We start from the raw sequence: 19,611 nt of genomic DNA, 5'->3' as shown, positions 1-19,611 counted from the left end.
AAAAAAATGTCCTCGCCCAAGACCTGCTGTAGAGTTTATTTATTTTTTTGTTCCACAGCTTGTGTCACATGTTTTCATGCCCCTTCCCATCCTGAGTCAAGGAGTTTATAATGTTTAATGAGATGTGCGTTATGGCCTCAGAAAACTGCAAAAACAGGTCGGGGGAATGACTAAAGTGTTTGGCCAGAGTGCAGCCTTTTAGTCTGAGTTTGATAAATGATTAAACAACTGCAACAAACTGTCTTTGGTAGTTTAAAGTTTCGTGAATCTGTTCTAAATTATCACATTGTTAAACGCTCAGAAGGGGTCGTCTCTCAACCAGCTAAAGATGTCATGCAGATGCGAGGAAAAGACGTTAAAGTGTGCACGCTTTGCATTTTATGCGAGCAAAACGTAATCTGTTTTTCTGTCTTTCTGCAGAAAGAGACTGGCTCGATGGATGACATATACGTCAGCACGCGGAAGGTCAAAGAGCTGTCAGTCATTGATGGCAGACGTGCACAGAATTGTGTCATCCTGCTTTCAAAGTAAGGGGCTTCGGCTTGAATGATTAATCATAGTGTATCGCATCATCAGTAAACAGCTGATTAGCATCTGCTGTGAGATCTCGATGCGCTGCAACTTGCAAGGCTGCCTTTTGAGTTACTCTTATACAGATTACACTAACGTATGACATACATGTCAGTCTTCTGTAAATGCTGTAACAAATTGTAACTGTTATGCTAAAAAATTCCGGCTTTATTTTTTAAATTTTTCTCTTGAATTAGACTTATAGATCCGGTTATTTCAAAGCTAAAGGTTTGTTTGTCCTCTCACGTATACATGTATTGCTGTCACCGGACTCTTCTCAGCATGCAAATCTCATATGAAGAATGTTGGCTTCATATTTGATTATTTTCTTCAATGAGACGGCTTTTATTTCTTTATTTATTTTAACGAGCTTGAGAAGGTCTTTCATGCTTTTATTACATCCAGTCTCCACTACAGTCTGGAGAGATTATTGGTTTTATTTTGAAGTGTGCAGGCTTATTTCCTGATAGTTGAGAAGTAAATGTAGGAATATTTTTGCCTATGGTGACAGTGTTATATTGGATACCTCCTCATTAAATTAAGCAATAATTTTATAAAAAATATTTAAAATATTATAAACAAGTGAAACATATAGCCTCAGGTTATTTCTCAGACCTGGAACACTCTTAAGCCTGGTTCGCTTAGGTCATTAAACCAGTAGCTTTTTAGTCCTGATTTCTAGATTCATGCCTAGTGTAACTCTAACCGGACCTTTTCACTTAGGCCTTTTTAATCTTTTCTTTTTACTCATATTCAGATCTTCTCTGGAAACCTATCTTTTCCAGCTAATTCCTTCAGCTTAGGTCCAACATGACTGTTTCCAAGACTTTCCCAGCTTTTTTTTTCTGGACTACTTGCAGCATGTTTGTTGTTTTTATTTTCTTTTATTTTATGTTTTTGCTTTGTTGTATTTGCAGTGGTTGGAGCTCACTCAGCCACAGTAATTATCTGCTAATTAGTTTTATAGTGCTGAAGAAATGGCCTCAGTGCAGACCACTGATAAATAAGTAACATTAGGTCAGGGGTTAGAGCACTAACTCTGTGTGGGAGCTGCTTGGAATGATGGCTTCATGCATCTAGAGCCAGAAATGTGTTTTTAATGGACACCTAGTCCATCTGTGAGTGTAACTCAATCCATACATCTTTATCTGAAAGCATTATATAGCTAAAGCAACATCTTGGAAAGTAATGTTCTGATTTCTACTGTGAAAATCCGGTCTATTATTACACATTCAGCTACAAGCAGACTCTACATTGAGTCGCTTACATTATATTAACTCGCATTTATTCAACCCTAGTCCCCCACCCAAGGGCTTTTGAATCCCTCTGCATCTGTACCCGAATCAATTGTCATCATTTAAGATCCACTTGGCAATATGGCTCCTATTTGTCTGTCTCCTAATAGCGCTGGTCCGAAGCCCTTTTGAGAATTTAAGCTCTACCCCCTCTACAGATCAATACATATGCTTTCTGAGCTCTTTGTGTGTCTGACAAAACATCAGCGTGGTCCCTGAACTCCTTTTCGAGTCAATAGCAAATGACCCTGGGCTACAGACTAGACCCAAATGAGGTCAGCAGTTGGTCAATAAAGGGTTTGCTGCACAGACTAACAATGCTGTTATTGATTGCAACCCGGCTCAGTGATCAGATGCACTGAAAACAGCTGGCAGTGTTCCCGGGGTTTGTCACTGGTCCAGGCTGGTATTATGAGCAATGAGCTAGTCCACTAGTAGTTCTTTTACTGTAATAAAGTTGGTTTTTTTAACCCTTTAGATTAAAAATGAGCAATGAAGAAATCAAGAGGGCAATCCTGGAGATGGATGAGAGAGAAGAGCTTGCTAAAGATATGCTGGAGCAGGTATGGTCCAGTGAAAATAAGCTTTTCAGGTTTTTTGCGACTTGTTGGGTCAAAACAATGTCCCTATACTTGCTTTATTATGGAAAGAAAATGTAATTATTGATGATAATCAAGCTTCAAAGGAATCTGAGGCAATGTAAAAAAAAAAAAGTGAATAAAAGCAGAATGCAATAGTTAGTAAATCTTAATAATATATTTATTTGGGATTGGTGCATTATTGTAAAGTAAAATAACAAGGTGAAACATTTCGCAAAGAGGAGAAGTAAAAAAATGAGACGTTGTTCACTGCATGGAGTTTAACAATAATGTGTCTAAATGTAAAATAAAGAAGAATTTGCAGATTATCTACAGTTGCTAATTTCATGATTAGATTAAGAGCAGCCTGTGAAATCTTTGTACACAAGGCACAAAGCTACAATCTATTGTTAAATATTGTTGCTCCACGGCATTAAAACAGACCCGATTCTGTCGTTTAAAATGCTGCCAACAGTCTTCTGCGTGAACTTTTGGATTCTTGTTGTCTTTCTAGCTTTTGAAGTTTGTCCCAGAGAAAAGTGATATCGACCTGTTGGAGGAGCACAAACATGAGCTGGAGAGGATGGCCCGAGCTGATCGCTTCCTCTTTGAGATGAGCAGGTAAACATAGTGTGATACTCAGCTTCAGGTAACAACATCCATGCTAGGTTAGGCGTATAATTCATATGTTTCACTGCAGTTTTAATTTACTAATTTTAAAGGAACTTAATTTCTAAGAAGCTGCAACAGATTTAATGCAAAAAGAAAAGATCATCCAGTCAGGGAATGGGTGCTTAATTGATAGCTTTCAATGCACGGAGACAAGGGTGGAATCCCAAACAAGCCTCAAGCTTGGGTGTGATTCATTTTTTTAGCTGAAGAAACTAGTTTTGTTTTGACAACTGTAGTAACACCAATGCCTAAATCAATGCCTTTTTCCTGGATGCTGTTCTAGTTCTCAGAACTCGTTTTTTCCTGACAGACAAATCTATTTGTTTCCTTTTAATGAAATATCACCTTTCTGCTTTGTTTCCTCTGCTACTACCCTTTTGACCACATATCCGCTGGTCTGAGGAACACATCTGGGAATTAGTTAGTTCCTTTTTTTTGCAATTTAATATCCTGAGTCCCTCTTTGAAATCCCCCCCACCCCCTCCTTTGGTGAACTTTTGAGCAAGTTTAACAAATCCATTTGTCAACTCTCCATTTTGATAGGCGCTTATTGGATGATAATGCAGTGAAAACTGAGAGAGGGAGTTTTGCACAGTTGAGTGACTTCTAGCTTTGAACTTGGACTCCCCTGGAGACAGATGTAACTCACCTCCCCCCATTTCCCCCCCTCTGTCACTCTTTTCTCCTCAACAGAATTGACCATTACCAGCAGAGACTGCAGGCTCTGTTCTTTAAGAAGAAGTTTGCAGAGCGTCTTGCTGAAACAAAGCCTAAGGTTGAAGGTAAGAACAAACACCTCCGAGGCCACTGTAAGGTTATGTAAACATGAACTTTGTTTCTTGGATCCCCATTTTTGTATAAAACACATCAGTGACAGTTTCACTCGTGCAAACGGGAATTCACCTCCATTTGTGTTGCCCTGCTCAAACTTGTGCCAATGCCCGGTCATTGCATTGGCTTTCTATGTGCATGAAAATTTTGCTTCATGTTTTCATCGAGGCTTTTCTTGCTACTTCTCTCTGCACCATAGCTGCACATGTGCGCTGATGTGAGGAAACCAAATCCAGCAGGGATTTAAATTTTGTGGCAGCTAAAGGAAAAGAGAAATATGGTTAAAAAAAATGTTAATTATATGAACAGTGAAAAGCAAACAGTGAAAAATTAACTAGATTATTTGGCTTTTAAAACAGAACTGTAATGCCAGTGCCCCTCAGTGCTGCTGAGTAATGAGAGGAAAAACAAAAACACACACACACACAGTTGCCATGAAATGGAGTTATGTATTTGTGACCTATTTTTACAGATTATGTTGAGCAAGAATGGAGCTTGCAGCTGATTGCTTCAGATGGGGTGGAGACAGTCATAAAATATTGCATAATGGCAGCTTTTCCTTAGAAAGCCAGAAATATTAGTTGACCTTAGATTCGATTCATGCATCAGAACTGTCGTCAAACAGTCTTTTGACGCAGTTTGACAGAAAAATGGAAAAGAAGATTACATTTTCCAGCACTTATTTTCTTTTTAGGGCACACAGTTACACACCCAGAAACAAAACAACGTTTCCCACACTAGAAATGTCATCAGCCGCGAACACCAAGACCAAAGCTTTTTCACAATCCTACCTTTGAGTTAAATTTGTGTGTGCGTGTGCATGATGCGAGAGGACGGTCAACTATGTATGGGTTTTTTTTCCCCCATCAAGCCAGCTTTCAGGTTACCAGGGAGGCTGTTTTGGAAAGCTGGCCTATGTTAAGAGGGGAGAGCGTCTCTTGTAAATGCTGCAGCTAACTTCAAAGAGTGAGGGAAAAGGCTTCCAGTGAGGTTCATAGCCATGTGTGCATGCACGTGCATGCTCAGGGTGTGTTGTGACTGAGTCTCTTTGAGCCAGATCTACTTTAAAGACACTGCTCTGCTAATCCGGAATGTTTTTTCTGGCCTTTGATGAGCATCACATCACTTATGAGAGCAATGTTTTATTTGCTGACTGGTAGTTCAGCTTGTGTGTGCTGTGAGACATTTGTCAGATTGTCTGGGAACAAGTAAAATGTTACAGCTAATCACCAGTGATTGAAGTAGGAGCCAAAAAGCACAAAAAATCCTCATCCTCCTAGTGGTGAAAATCAATTGTCAACTGTCTTTAATGTCTTGCACAGCTTGCAGAGATTGTGTTTTATGTAGCATTAACACACATAATGAATACGGGCAAAATGCTTTTATTAACCACACATACAGCGCGTGTGTAACACTGTTACTGTTACTTAAGTGACATTTTGCATGTCATGTCCACAGTATTTATTCACTTTGGTCACATTCTAAAAATGTCACCGGTGTAGTAAAACATGCTTTTTAGTCATAAACAGCAGCTTCACTTCCGGTCCAGATCTCTCTGGATACAGACTTTATTTGTTTGCTTTTTTTGGATCCCCTCTTCTAAAATGAATTCGGCGCCTCTGCTTCTGATCCCTCGATGGACTGGAAATAAAGTACAGGCATCCTGTGAGTTGGTGGATCCACTCAGACCTCCAGAATCCCAAAATATTTGCAAACCACAGTTTGTGGATGACCGTAATAAAGTGTTCATCCCCTTTTATTATTCATGTTGCTTTGTCATATACTCTGCATGAGTCAATATTTCCCTGGACCACCCAGCAGGTTCAATAGAAGCCTTTCAGAACCCTGACAGCAGAGCCAGAAGACTGATTCCCATGCTGCATCACAGCACAAAGAACTGCAACAATAACAAGATGAAACTTGTTAATGATTTTCACATTCACACTGAGGTTTCCTCTGTGGAGACAGGGAACCACCTGCACTTTGCCAGACCTTGCAGCTCTCTGGAGGAAAGAGGCTGACACTACAGAGTTATGTTTGGAATATTCCCTCCCTCTGCTGTTTTATGGATGGATGGAAGGACTCGATGGGTTTCCCCACCGAGCTGCCCAGTTGTTTTGGGAAATATTGATCACTCATCATGAAGGATGTTAGAAATGAAGGAAAGGATGGTGATTTTTAGGTTGTATGCGTGTCTGTGGGTTTGAGTAGAGTAACAGAATGGAAGGAGATGGTGAAAGCCCAGAGTGTTATGTAATATGAAAAGCTGAGAGTGCACACATATCAGTCACCAGCTAAATGATGTCTCCAGCTGCAACCCTCTCTCTCTCTCTCTCTTTCTCCCTCTTCATTTTCCTACAGCCATCCTGAACGCGTCCAAGGAGGTGGTCCGGAGCAAACGTTTGACTCAGGTCCTGGAGGTGGTGCTGGCCTTCGGCAACTTCATGAACAAAGGCCAGAGAGGCAATGCCTTCGGGTTTAAGATCTCCAGCCTCAACAAGATCGCTGACACCAAGTCCAGCATAGACAGGTGGGCTGTCTTCAGTTAATCCACTTTGTTACAAGTGTTGACTTGTGCTGCGGGCCTGCTTGTTTATTGGAGTGACTACATTTGGATAAGTGCTTTAGTTTATTTGGATAGGTTAGTTGACAGTTTTAGCAATCTCGGTTAGCAAGTTGCATTTATAGGACTTATGGGTGCATAAAACGGATAGAAATGCTGAATAAAATCCAAGAATATTTCACTTTCTAAAAGCTGACAACAGACTTCTTGGATGGTCTGTCAGTACAGTTACCCGCACAGCAAGCATTAAAAGTTGTAGGTGCATTAAAAATTATCTAAAGAACACCAGCAGCACAAACATGCTCCCGAGATCTAGTTCAATGATCTAACAGGCTGAGCTGAATCCTAGCAGGCAGCTAGCAACCACAGCTGGCTGTGTTTCCATCTACCTGTCAGTCAAAGAGCCCACGGCCCTAATAATTCAAACCTTAAGCCCTAATACAACTGAAACAAGTACATTTATTTCCTTTTATTAGTTTACTTTACACCTTTGCCTTAGGATTAAGTATCTCAGCTCTGTCTCATGTTCATGTTGCAATTGCTTATCTTTAAATGGTAAAAAAAAACCTCTCAGATACTGATGTTGATTGTGCAAAGTTATACTAAATCCTAACTCAAGAGAGCTACTGCTTGCATCAGTTGCATGCACAGAACTGTGCCATGCTCAGCGGGTGCACTCACTGAGCACATCTATCAGTAAATATCATGTACTGCAACTCTTGTGCCAGTGCAATTTCTGTATATGTTGATGTATCTTATAGTTAGTATGGAAATAATAGCAAAGACCTGTGTTTTAAATAAAGTGAGTAAAAATAAAGGAGGCTATTCCTTATCCTTCCATAAATTACTTTGGTTAATTCTGTTTTGCTTGATTCTATTTTTCTTTTTATTTATTATTCGATAGGAACATAACCATGTTGCACTACTTGATCATGATCTTTGAGAAGAACTACCCGGACACGCTTCACATCCAGCAGGACCTCAGCAGCGTACCAGAAGCTGCCAAAGTCAAGTAAGTGTGCAATATTTCACTTGAGGGAAAAGAGCATTTCTCCCTCTGACTGCATGTGGTTACAGTAGGACCGTGTCAGCTGTTACTTGAGTAAAATTGTTTAGGATTTTTAATATGTTGAGGAAATTCTTGATAAAAAGCAACAGACAATGTGAGTTGTGACACACATAAATAAACAGCTAACAAATGTTGTCATCATATTTGTCTTTCCTTCTTCTGCAGTTTGTCAGAGTTGGAAAAAGAAGTGCATAGTATCAGAAGTGGACTGAAGGCACTGGAGGCGGTAAGTTGTTGTGCGTTTGTGTCACGCTCCCTCCCATCGGTTCTTCTCCTGTCTGTAATTATGTTTTCGAGCAGTGCGGAGATGGGCAGCAGGGCGAGGTGTTTAAATGCTGGTAATGTTCCACGCTCTGCGACACAGAAAGCGACATGTCATGTTTTCTGCCACACGCGAACACGAGCGCTACAGCACAAATACGCACATCCGAGTTCCAAGAAAGCTCAAGTGAAACTAATTGTAATGAAGCATGCTTCAGCCTCAGAGACCGACCAATCACACGCCTCTCGTCTCGTTTTACCCGCATCAGGAGCTGCACTACCAGCAGAGCAGGACGAGGGAACGAGGGGATAAGTTTGTGGCCGTGATTGGTGACTTCATCACGGTGGCTGGCTTCAGCTTCTCTGAACTGGAGGACCAGCTGAGTGAAGCCAAGGACAAGGTAACCAAATATTTAACCGCTCATATTTGGGTCGTACTGTAAGTGTAAGTTCATATGAGCGTGTGGGTGGCGAGGCAACTTGCCAAGCTTTCATGTCAGAAAGACAGAATAGCAGGAAAGATGGAAATTACAGAAACTGATGGGGGGAAAAAGAAACTTCTGAGCATCCCTCTTTGTCCAGCGGGATGACTTTAGGCAGGTCGGGGAAACCCAGCATTGAAAGATTACCCCGTACTCCCCCCACGTCTTCCCTTTGTGTCTGTCTCTGAATGTTAGTGTTTTAAATCCACACACTTTTCTTTTTTACCACTGGGACAAATGCCCTTTGAACCATGCTGTCTCATGTATTGATGTATAGCAGGAGGTATGTAAGTTGAAGATTTCAGTGGGACTTTGAGAATCCCAAAGTGTTGAAAAGATTTATGTGAACGCGTTATTTAATTTCCAGGCCTTGGGAGATCTGCTGCACATTTAGCATGTCGATTCTGGCACACTGAAACCTTATGAATCTTAGTATTAGCACATTTTATCATCAGAATTGTCCTCAAAAAGCCAACAAGTGGCATCACATTGTCCATTTGCATATTTTACATACAGTCTATGCCATGAACCAATTGAAAGGAGGACGTGTGTTTCAGGTTGAGCCTCGTCTTTGCTTAATTATTTGTTGAAGGAGGAGGTCAGTAAAAAAAAAAAAAATGGAGGGAAAATGTTCTAGTTGGAATGTCACTGGAAGAGAAGGGGAGGATTTGGGCACCGCTGTAAAACAAAAAGACCTGTGTTCACCAGCCCAGACTGTGCCTGTGTGGTTGTTAAGTGGGGAGTCTGACACACTGATTCAGTGCTTGTCGAGGCCCTCTGACGCCCTGTTAAGTTTCCAGAGGAATAAAAAGATGGAAGCGTGGGCGTACGCTTCATCCTCAACAAGGTAGAAAATGACTAAATGGAGCAGGCAGCCTGCTGAGGCTCACACAGCATCCATGGCAACAAGCATGTCTGCATGCATGTCAGCGATGGAGATACACACAGTGGAAAAATCACTAGAAAGGATTACGGTTGTTCTTGTGAGTTATAGAGAGAGACGTTTCAAGAGGAGGGAATGGAATTATTTCAAAAAAGCCAGGATTGGTTTATATTAACAGTCAAAGATTTTATATAAAGATAAGCATATTTACTCCGTTTCACCCTTCTTTCTAACTCTAATATGGTCATTAATTTACAAAACGAACATCATGTTGTGTTTAGTAAGACTTGAAACTAGCAGTGGAGACCTTTTTAACTGTTAAATGATCTTACAGAACAAGGTACATTTTCCTAAAGGCTTCTACACGATCACATTTTTACAACCAGACGAGACACCCCCTGCTGGCTGTTAGAAAGAATGCTTGTTTAAAAAACTCAGCACTGGCTTACATTTTCAGACCCATAAGTTAAGAATCAAAGCTTCATGTTTTGTCAAAAAAAAAGTCAGAAAGAAAGCCAAGTGAATGAAAAATCAAAAGATTAAAAGAATTATGAGCAATAGTGGTAAAGGTGGCCTGTTGAAAAAGTTCAAGAACTAATGTGAATTTGGCCACCAAAAAGAACATTGCAGACTGTTCCTGGTCATCAATCTGCCTTCATAACAGAGCTTTTCAAGTCACACTTTCATTGTTCATACAACCAAACCAGAGTCCCTGGATGTCTGGGTCCATTTGTTTTAAATGACGTTTTTTCTTTATACTGCTGCTAAACCTTCTCCAACGCTTTCTGAACTGTAGTTTTAATACAGTGCCTCTTTTGCCATCTTACAGGTACTTATTAACTCTGTCTATTAAGTCTTTAAAGATCAACATAATGACCACCCTGTAGAGACATGATCAAATTAATCCATCACAGCATTTTTCACATTTGCCTGTTGTTGTTGTTGTTGTCATTATTATTATTATTATTATTATCCATCCATCAATCCTCTATCGCGTATCCTTTTCAGGGTCGCGGGGGGGCTGTAACCTATCCCACCTGTCTTAGGGCGAGAGGCAGGGGTACACCCTGGACAGGTCGCCAGTCTGTCGCAGGGCTAACACATAGACACAGACAAATTATTCGCGCTCACATTCACACCCACAGGCAATTCAGAGTTTCAAATTAACATATCCCCACTAACTGCATGTCTTTAGACTGTGGGAGGAAGCCGGAGTACCCAGAGAGAACCCAGGCACGGGGAGAACATACAAACTCCACACCTCTCTGATTTTGGTAGACTCAAAATCAGAAGTATTGCTCAGATTGTAAGCATATATACCAAAATGAATGAAAGTTGTCTAGAACCTTTACTCATCTGGAAATACCTGATGATGGAATTGAACTCAGGACCTTCATGCTGCGAGGCAACAGTGTTAACCACCGTTATTGTTGTTGTCGTTGTTAAAGTTAAAGGGTCTGCTTAAGCTTAACTTACCAGCTAGTAGACATATTTTGCTCTATGCAGTTCTGTTAGAGCCTCGGACTATTTTAAGAAGTAAACAATTGCTAAATTATTTTGAGTCTGACTGGTTGCAGATATGGTAGACTCAAAATCAGAAGTATTGCTCAGATTGTAAGCATATATACCAAAATGAATGAAAGTTGTCTAGAACCTTTACTCATCTGGAAATACACCAGAAGATGTAACACTGATCGTCGTGCTACAAGTTTAAACTGGGAACCTTTAGGTTTCATTGAGCTGTTTTGGTGCCTACATGATCTTAGGCCAGCAGGTTGTTGTGGCTGATCAGTACTTGGATTTTGGAGTATCTGATGTTTAAGCATTGGAGGATGCTTGAGTCAGAGCCAGCACTCTTTTGAGTAGCCAGAGTTTTTCTCAGAAGTAATGTTTACTTTCTAAGTGCCTCTTTAGCTTGCTTGGCAGCATGTTCGTATTAGCCAATGCCTCCAGACAAATGACTTGGTGAGGCTGACTGTGCATGTGCATCCTCCTCTCTGTCAGTTGGGGCCTTTTAGTGTGTCATGCTGTAATAAATGCCTCCATTCAGCAACTGTACTTACCCTAGGATTTCCTTTGACTATTTTTGTAATTAATTAATTAATTTTAAGGTGCATAAATTGCCACTAAAAGCTGAGTACTGACAGCATTTATCACTTTTTGTGAAGCTGTATCATCTGCTTCTTTCAGCTGCTACCTTTAGGGTAGGGTATCTCTCTGATGTGCTCATTTCTAATGTTGTCCAATCTGGTCTCCAGACTCTCCTCCCTACTCTCACTAGAGATCATAATGTCATCTGCAAACATCAGAGTCTACAGAGACTTCTGCCCAACATCATCTGTCAACCTGTCCATCACTGTTGCAAACAAGAAGGAGCTTAGATCCCCAATGTAATCACATTCCCACTTTGAACCCATCTGTCACTCCTAGCATACACTTGTCCTTATACATGTCATACCCCAGTCTCACCTAACTTTCTCATAGAGCACAATGATTTCTCCCCTGGTACCCTAGCTCTAGATCCACAAAGACACAAAGCAACTGTTTCTGTTCTTCTCCATCAACATCTCATCTTCCAAAGCAAAAATTACATCTACGGTGCTTTTTCTAAGCATGAAAGCACACCGCTGCTCACTGATCATCACAGGAGGACCGATCATCTCGTACAGGGTTTTCATGTTGGATAAAATATGATTTATCTAATGTGTAAACAGATCAGTCATATAGGTTTTCATAGAGTATTTTTGAACAACAAACACAGTTTTATTTTTTATTTTTAAAGTCGTAATTTAAAATCTATTATTAATAAAAATAAGGCGCAATAAATAATCAGAGAATGCAAAGAGATAATTGGCTCTCTCACAGAGCTTGCCTGTGTTTATTTTAGTGGTTGTGTGAAATGAGCTGCACAGTGTTGTAACTTCACATTCTTCATTTTATTGTGTGTGCAGGAGTACGTGTGTGTGTGCATGCGCGCGCGTGTGTGTTTACTCATTTAGCTCAGACCCAAGGGGACGAGAGGAAACAGATTTGACCAGACACATAATTACTAGGAGAGAGAGAGTGATGACGGTGGGGTTGCCATGGAGACTAGTACCATAATGACAGGATGGTTTTATCACAACACGAGGACCATTTACAGTATGATGCTAACCTCATATAAACTAGAGTCATGTTTACTGTCACTGAACTCTCCCTGAAGATGAGACAGAGGATAATAGCACAGTGCAGAAGAGAACAACAGAGGCTGTTTTTACCTAAAGGGTTTAAAATGTACCATTTATTGTTTATTGTATTGAAATAAATCAACCAAAAGAGTAAATATATGAAGATTCTTTGTTAGTGATCTGAGATGAGATATATTTTATTTACCGTAAAAGCTGGGGAATTTTGACTTTAAATGTGACTCTGTGAGATTAGGAAGGAGTGAAACAAAAATGAATATGAAAGCAGTGATGAGGATGAAACTTTAATTTAGTGATGAAACTTTTATTAGAAGCTGGATCAGATGACCCTGAACCATCCTTAAGTTATGCTGCTATAGGCTCAGACTATTGGATGCTCCTCTTGATGCACACTCTCCTCTTTTCATTCTCTTTGTCTTCAGCATGGCATATATTTTCAACATTTGCCTGCTCCCATAGTTTGATTTCATTCTTTGTTGTTTTTGTTTTCTCTTCTCTTTTTCCCTGCATTTCCCACCATTCAAGTACCGTACTTACAATAAAAAGCACCATGAGATGGTTTGGTGCTGTATAAATAAAATAAAGTTCAACTGAAATTTAATTAACGAATGAGAGAGTACACTAATAACTAAGCTGAACTGGATTTTGAGAAATCACATGCATTTTCTTCAGCTGAGATTTCCATGGTGCCTTTAGCGATATCTAGGAAGTCAAAGTATGGATAAATACTCATGGTTTGGGTTTGGAGTTTTTCCAGGAGATCTTGTTTTTCTCCGATGTTAAAAATGCATTGGGTTCATTCCCCCGTGCCCTTGACCTGGGCACAGGAGAATGAACCCTCAAAAGCCCCCAGGTGGCTTTTGAGGACTTGCTTCTCCTAACACTTGGGATGTTTTACATTTTCCCAATGGAGATAAATAAAGAATAACTACCCAGCTTGTTCTGTTCCAACCAAATGGCCAAAAAAAACCAGCTTCAAATGCGCTTTGCAGATTGTGCTTGAATGTAGCCTCACCCTGAGTGTATTTTGAAACTTTATTTTTGCAAAATTTATAAAAGTGCCCAAATGTTTGGGTTTTTTTTTTTTCAGATGATAGAATGAACAGCTGCTACCCTTTTAAAGAATACTGACTCTCACTTTCACTCTTTCAGTGTGGCCTGTTTATCGTCTTAAACCAAATACATGTGTGACAGTTACGCTTTATGAAATCCAAATCTTTCCACAAATAACCTATCGCACATTATTTTGCAAAACTGGTCAGATGTGTTGCTAGTATCTGCCTCAAACCATGGCCTCTGTGCAGTACAGATTGTATCTTGTTGTGTTTTAGGACTGTGACTGGGCCTGTGTGTATGTGTGTGCGTGTAGTGGTCTGTAGTACTGCAGCACAAAGCTCAGTGTGGGAATGTAGAGCGTGTTTGGCCGCAGGCTTTGTCCTGGCGCAGAGCACCGAACAGCTTGAACAGAACTGGGTGGACATACGGTGGTCAAATCATGCAGTCATTTCTTACTCGTGTGTGTGTGTGTGTGTGTGTGTGTGTGTGTGTGTGTGTGTGTGTGTGTGTTAATTTCCAGCATGAATGGCAGTAGATGAATTTGAAGAGCAGGCTCATATGCTCATGTCCAGCCTGTATAATGACGCATTTGGTTTCAATGTGTTTAAAATTGTTTATTAATGACGGTATATGTGCTTTGTGCAGTTTGCCAAATCTCTGAAGCACTTTGGGGAGGAAGAAGGGAGAATGCAGCCGGATGAGTTTTTCGGGATCTTCGACACCTTCTTGCAGTCGTTCACCGAAGCACGACAGGACCTCGAGAACATGCAGCGACGCAAGGATGAGGAGGAGCGGAGGGCCCGGATGGAGGCGATGGTGAGACACAGAAGCAGAGAATACACCTGAGGCAGTGATGACAGTTAATTTTTTTTTTTCCAATAACTCTGTATCCTATTCCTAACCAGCTTAAGGATCAACGGGAGCGGGAACGACGGGCCAAAAAGAGCGGCACCACGGAAGAAGTCGGCGGGGAGTTTGACGACCTGGTTTCAGCTTTGCGCTCCGGCGAGGTCTTCGACAAAGACCTGAACAAGTTCAAGCGAAATCGCAAACGCTCTGTCAATCAGCTGGCGGAGGGTGGCGGCCGGGAAAGAACCGTCACCAAGGTTAACTACTAGGTCGGGGAACAGGAATAAAAAACCCCACCTTAAATCTGCCATTGCGTTGAGCTTTTAACACCTTTAGTCCAGGTTGTGGGACAGTGACCGCTGACATTGGAGAGGATGTAAATAACAGCTGGATTGGACTTGCAAGAACGGCCGAGCCGTGTTGAAGGATGCAGCGCTCTCCTCTGATTGGTCTTGTAAAGCTATTTCCACTCCGTCTGTTCTGGATGTTACCAGGATGGACAAGTGGACACACCACTGTGACACATTAGCCCATGTCATTTGACCATATCCTTTAACACTGTGCTCAAGGCTCTCACTGTCTATCACCCCAGTCTTTTTCACTTTTCTCCCCCATTCACACATCCTCTGCAAGCTCTCCGGTGCTGAAAAAGCCCTGTCATTTAACTACTGGGCTTTAAAGCACACAGGACATTGGGATTGGACAGTCACACTGTATATAGTCACGAGGCAAAGACAAAGGATTGGTAAAAGGACTATGAAGCGTCTCCAGGCAGATTTGGGGGAAAAAAGAAGCTGAAGGGAATTAAACAATAACCTCGACCATCAGGTGTTCCCCAGAAAAGAGACTTCTCAACCACAGAAAGTCAAGGAGTCGACACGTCCCAGAATGATTTGTAGGCTTCTGAAGGAGTGAAGAAGGATCCAGATTCATACCAACATTCTCCGGGAAGGACGTGTCTATCCCGATGTGCTCGGCTCTTCTCAAGGAAACTTCTCAGCCTGATCCACCTGATTTAAAACATGACTGTGCCACATGGGTCAGGCCTCACCTTCACTCTGACCAACATCGTTCTGGCATTAACAGTGCCAAAGGAAAGAGAAAACTAATGTAAATGTATTAATACAAAACATACTGCAATTAGGCATTGATATATATTTATATTTAGATGCAGACAAGCTAATTGCAAAGAGGTCTTTTTTTATGTTTTGGGATTTTTGTACACGCAATGCATTATTTGTTGGTGTTGCAAGTTGCCGTTGAAGTGAATTTCTATACATTTTGCGCTTTATGTAAAAAAAGGAAAAAAAAAAGAGGTAATCGCTCACACTTTTCACATCTGTACGTCTTGTTTGCACTGCAGCTTTTTTGTAAACTTTACACTCAGAAGTCCACAAGCCAATGACAGCGTCCTGTATGTTGTCAGATTATCTGTAACTAACATAATGAAGGAATGCCATGAAATTCATTTAAAGGCACAAGCTGCAGTTCCTTTACTGCAGTAAGGTTAAATTCTCACTCTATTCAGTATCTCTCTGCTTTCTTTTTTAATTTTCAGCTTTTTCCGTGGTAGAGTCACACCGCACCATGTGATGAATCTCTCATTGTCATGTCAGGGTATAACAAAACACTTAAAGAAGGTAGGTGGGACACACACAGGAAAAAAACATCAGAGCATGTCATAGAAAAGAATTTGTACTTTCATCTTTTTCTCCAGCTTGTCAATCAAGTCAGTCAAATCAGGCCCACAAAGGGAAGCCAACCTCCTTTTTATAAGGTATTTGAAGTATTTAGAGCAGTAGGAGTGAGGCTGTAGTGTAATCAGTATTAACATCTGATTCTTTTTGAAAACAAAAATATATATATAGCAGTGCACATAGACTGTATTAAAAGATGGATGTAGCATCTATGATGTCGCTCATTGGTTTTTGAAGTCCCATTATAAAGCCATCTTGTTCTTTTGCTTGTTTTTTGTTTTTCATTTTGTTTTGTTCTTTTAAGGGTTTTTTTTGTTTTGTTTTTTATTTTTTGGACCAGAAGTGACCATATTTGGATGAGAGGGTGGAGTGCTAATCTTTTAGCTAACATTTGCTTTAATTAGCAGTTATCTGTGTCTGCTAAGTAACATACAGATGAAGTACTAGAATTTAACTAGTTGTGAAAACTGGAGCACAGATAGTCTGTATGCAATTAACCAGACACCAATCAATGTCTCCAGTTTCCGGAGATGAAGCCTGCCAGATATCTGTCAGTAAAAGAGGCCACGGACCTGATAATAATTATATGTTTAACTTTAATAATGTTTAAATGGGGGAGTTACACAAACAAAATTGTTATAAAGTAGGAAAGTGGCTAAAAAGACCAAAACTATGTTTATTTTTGCTTTAAGCTGGTCATTTTAACATGGGAGTTTTATGGAGATTGACTCACTTTTGGAGCAAGCCTCCAGTGGTCATTAAAGGAATTGCAGTTTTGGGCACTGCGTTGGTTTGGTTTTGGCTTCAGCTTCGCTGCAGAATGTGTTCACACAAAGACTGCTCTAATCGTGGGGTGTAAAGTCAACATCAAGCATACATTTACATGTTAACCATCACATTCATTCAGAGTCAGAAGAGAGGTCTCGACCCACCATGTTTGTATTTCTAACAGCGACTTCCCCAGTTTGTCCTTTCTGGAGTTTTTCTGTTCTTCGTTGTGTAAACGTTCAGTTTTAAGTGCCTCTCATCCTGTTTTCACGTTTGTATTTGTGGCTTCCAAAGCAAACTTACAGAATTTGGTGGGGATATGGCGCCATCTTGTGGCCGATTATAGTGCACTTCACTGACCTCACAACCTGTCAAAAACAGCTCTACCCAGTATCTCCCAAATAACTTCAGCAGGTGCACTTAAATGTTTCCTCAGAAAGGTTTGGGGTTATGTGTTGTGCACAGCTAAACTCACTCACTTCCTTTTATGAGTTCTTCCACACTTTTAGTTCATTTTCTTCATTTCCCCTCTGAAGCAGAGAGAAGCTACTGTGAGGTTAAAAAAAACATAACGTGAGACAGAAATTGTATCCCAGAGATTAACCAGTGAACCAAAATCACTTAAAACTTTGAGACACTTTTAAAATTTTAAAAGAGGATATTACTTGATTTTCTCTCAATAAACCAGCATCTTGTGTATATTTTAGTCCTTTTGTTTTCTAGCCTCTGATCCTTTTTGAGTTATACTTCATCAGATTCTTTAAACCCTTCATTCAGAGCTTTAATCCGTGTTGTAGTGCAGACTATTTCCTGAGGGGTATTGTCAGTATTAAAACCTTTGTGTTGCTACATGGTTGGATGTCTATTTGGCCATTGACTGGCTGATGATTTTTGATTTCTTTTTCTTTTTTTTTTTGAGTGTAAAGATGGAAATAAGTAGCTTGTTTCAATGCACTTTGTTGATGGGACATTTCCATTTGCAGCGAGGGCTGAGGTCCCTCAAGAAACTAGAAGGGTGCAACGAAAGAGTGGTGCAAAATAAAAATAAAAAATTTAAAAGAAGAAGAAATTAAAGATGGTGTTTATAGGAAAGGGAGGAAAGTGAGGCTGAGTATCCGGCTGGGCCGCTTGGAACACTTTAAGAGTCTGTTGAATGGCAGAGATGGGATTTGTGGTGAAACTAAGAGGCGACTGTGGTACAGAGCAGGTCCTGTCTCCTGGTTTGGTGAGTCTGGAGAAAAAAAATTAAAAAGAGGGATTGGGGGGCGGTTGTGGGTGGGGTATTTTATGTCAATACCACATTTCTGTCATTACATGGTGTTGAGCTGCATGCCTAAAGATGGGTGCACAGAGTGTGAATTGTTTCTCCTTTCGTAGAAAACTGCTTGCAAACTGAAACACACCTGTTAAACCACAGCCTGTACTGCCTGAGAAAAGTTGCACCCTTTCTTCGAGCTTGTATAATTGTGAGGAGTCAGTATTTTCATGTTCGGAAGAAAAAGAAAAACGTACCCTCCACCTGAAAGATATACAGTTGGAGAAATAAAAAAAAGCATTTTGTACACGTTTGTTGATGTTTGAGTTAAGATTAAAAAAAAGATGAAAACATGAGGAATGTTCCATTTTCCTGTAAATTGTACCTCTATTTATTTGCCTTATTTAGTTTGCTATATTTTGTATGTACACAACGCATTACGACAAATGTTATATTAAAAATCAGAATCATTAAACTGTGGTCCGTGTATGATGGATAGTTCTGACACTTGTATGAGAACGAGAAGCTTTTCTTTTGGTTTGTTTTTCATTTATTTTGTTTCGGTTTTGTTTTTTTCTCTCACCCTGTGTCTTTTGTAGGGTTACAATAAACTTTTGTCCCTTACAACAAATTGTTTTTTTCTTTCCTTCACTCTCATTGGTTATGTCAAGCGTTTGGATCATGAGGAGGATGGGGAGATGCTTGTATTCATTTTGAGTTTAGTGGCAGCCATTCAAATCAAATTCCTGAAAAATGTCAGTGGTTTTCAAATTAACTTGTTCCAATGAGCTTAATTTTCTGATGGGATGTAGGAATAAAGTGGTCAAGTGTCTTAAGAAGATGGATGGATGATTTAAATCCTAAATTGTGAGCTTTATGAATACTCTCTGTGCATCTACATCATCCTGAGGAAAGTATTTGGCTCCAGTGATGAAGAAATAAAGTGGCTCCATCCAAGAAATGGTTATTTGTATGTTACTTTATTTATGCACAGGTCACAGCCTGCCTAAATCTTCCTTAACTGGAGCCAGGTTACGAGAGCCTATTGGACTGCAACTAAACTACAACCAAAACATTTTCCAAAGCACCCTACAAACCCCAGTTTGTGCCTCTCATTATGAAAAAGTGAAATTATTCAAGGTAACAAATGGTCCATGTTTAACCGCTGATGCTGATGAATGTTTGGTTTTTACCCTGATTGATCTTCGTTCTTAGTTTCAGCTTTGGTTACTGGTGCTGGATTTAAATTGTAAAAACATTCTGCATAAACTGCATGTTTGAACCAATATTCAACCCATTTCTCGAGTTATTTCAGAGCAGAGCAGAACGTGTTGTATAAAATGACGGCATGGTGAATTACATTTCAGAAAGACTGATGATCACCTCTCACTGAAACAGATGATACATTTTGGGGGGCAAAGTGTGAGGTTTGCTCTTATATTAATCATTCTGATATGGTTGTTTTTGACGAGTTATTTAATGCTAAAGAAAGGGCGTGTGTTACCAAGACTTACAGAAACATAAAGTCATCACAGAGGCATCTGGAGTCCTCATTGCATACACACACTTATGGATGAAAATTCCATCATCCTATTCA

At 40.2% G+C, this 19,611-nt stretch overlaps 1 protein-coding gene across 6 annotated transcripts in view; it reads left to right on the top strand.

The window, feature by feature from the left end:
* Nucleotides 1-16,302, top strand: part of daam2 (dishevelled associated activator of morphogenesis 2) — an 80,779-nt gene extending 64,477 nt beyond the window's left edge. For all 6 annotated transcript variants that reach the window (XM_005746484.1, XM_005746482.1, XM_005746483.1 and 3 more), the window contains 10 exons: nucleotides 421-527; nucleotides 2,344-2,428; nucleotides 2,958-3,064; nucleotides 3,809-3,897; nucleotides 6,308-6,476; nucleotides 7,414-7,521; nucleotides 7,744-7,804; nucleotides 8,109-8,240; nucleotides 14,091-14,261; nucleotides 14,351-16,302. In XM_005746484.1, the coding sequence (XP_005746541.1) occupies nucleotides 421-527; nucleotides 2,344-2,428; nucleotides 2,958-3,064; nucleotides 3,809-3,897; nucleotides 6,308-6,476; nucleotides 7,414-7,521; nucleotides 7,744-7,804; nucleotides 8,109-8,240; nucleotides 14,091-14,261; nucleotides 14,351-14,563 (1,242 nt within the window). In that variant the 3' untranslated portion in view covers nucleotides 14,564-16,302. The remainder of the gene's footprint in view (nucleotides 1-420; nucleotides 528-2,343; nucleotides 2,429-2,957; nucleotides 3,065-3,808; nucleotides 3,898-6,307; nucleotides 6,477-7,413; nucleotides 7,522-7,743; nucleotides 7,805-8,108; nucleotides 8,241-14,090; nucleotides 14,262-14,350) is intronic.
* The last annotated feature ends 3,309 nt before the right edge of the window (nucleotides 16,303-19,611 follow it).

Source organism: Pundamilia nyererei, unplaced genomic scaffold (genome assembly GCF_000239375.1).
Source record: "Pundamilia nyererei isolate P.nyererei 1_Seehausen unplaced genomic scaffold, PunNye1.0 scaffold00179, whole genome shotgun sequence".
Classification (NCBI taxonomy): domain Eukaryota; kingdom Metazoa; phylum Chordata; class Actinopteri; order Cichliformes; family Cichlidae; genus Pundamilia; species Pundamilia nyererei.
Note: the sequence above shows the minus strand (reverse complement) of the source record. Positions and strands in the feature narration are given on the sequence as shown.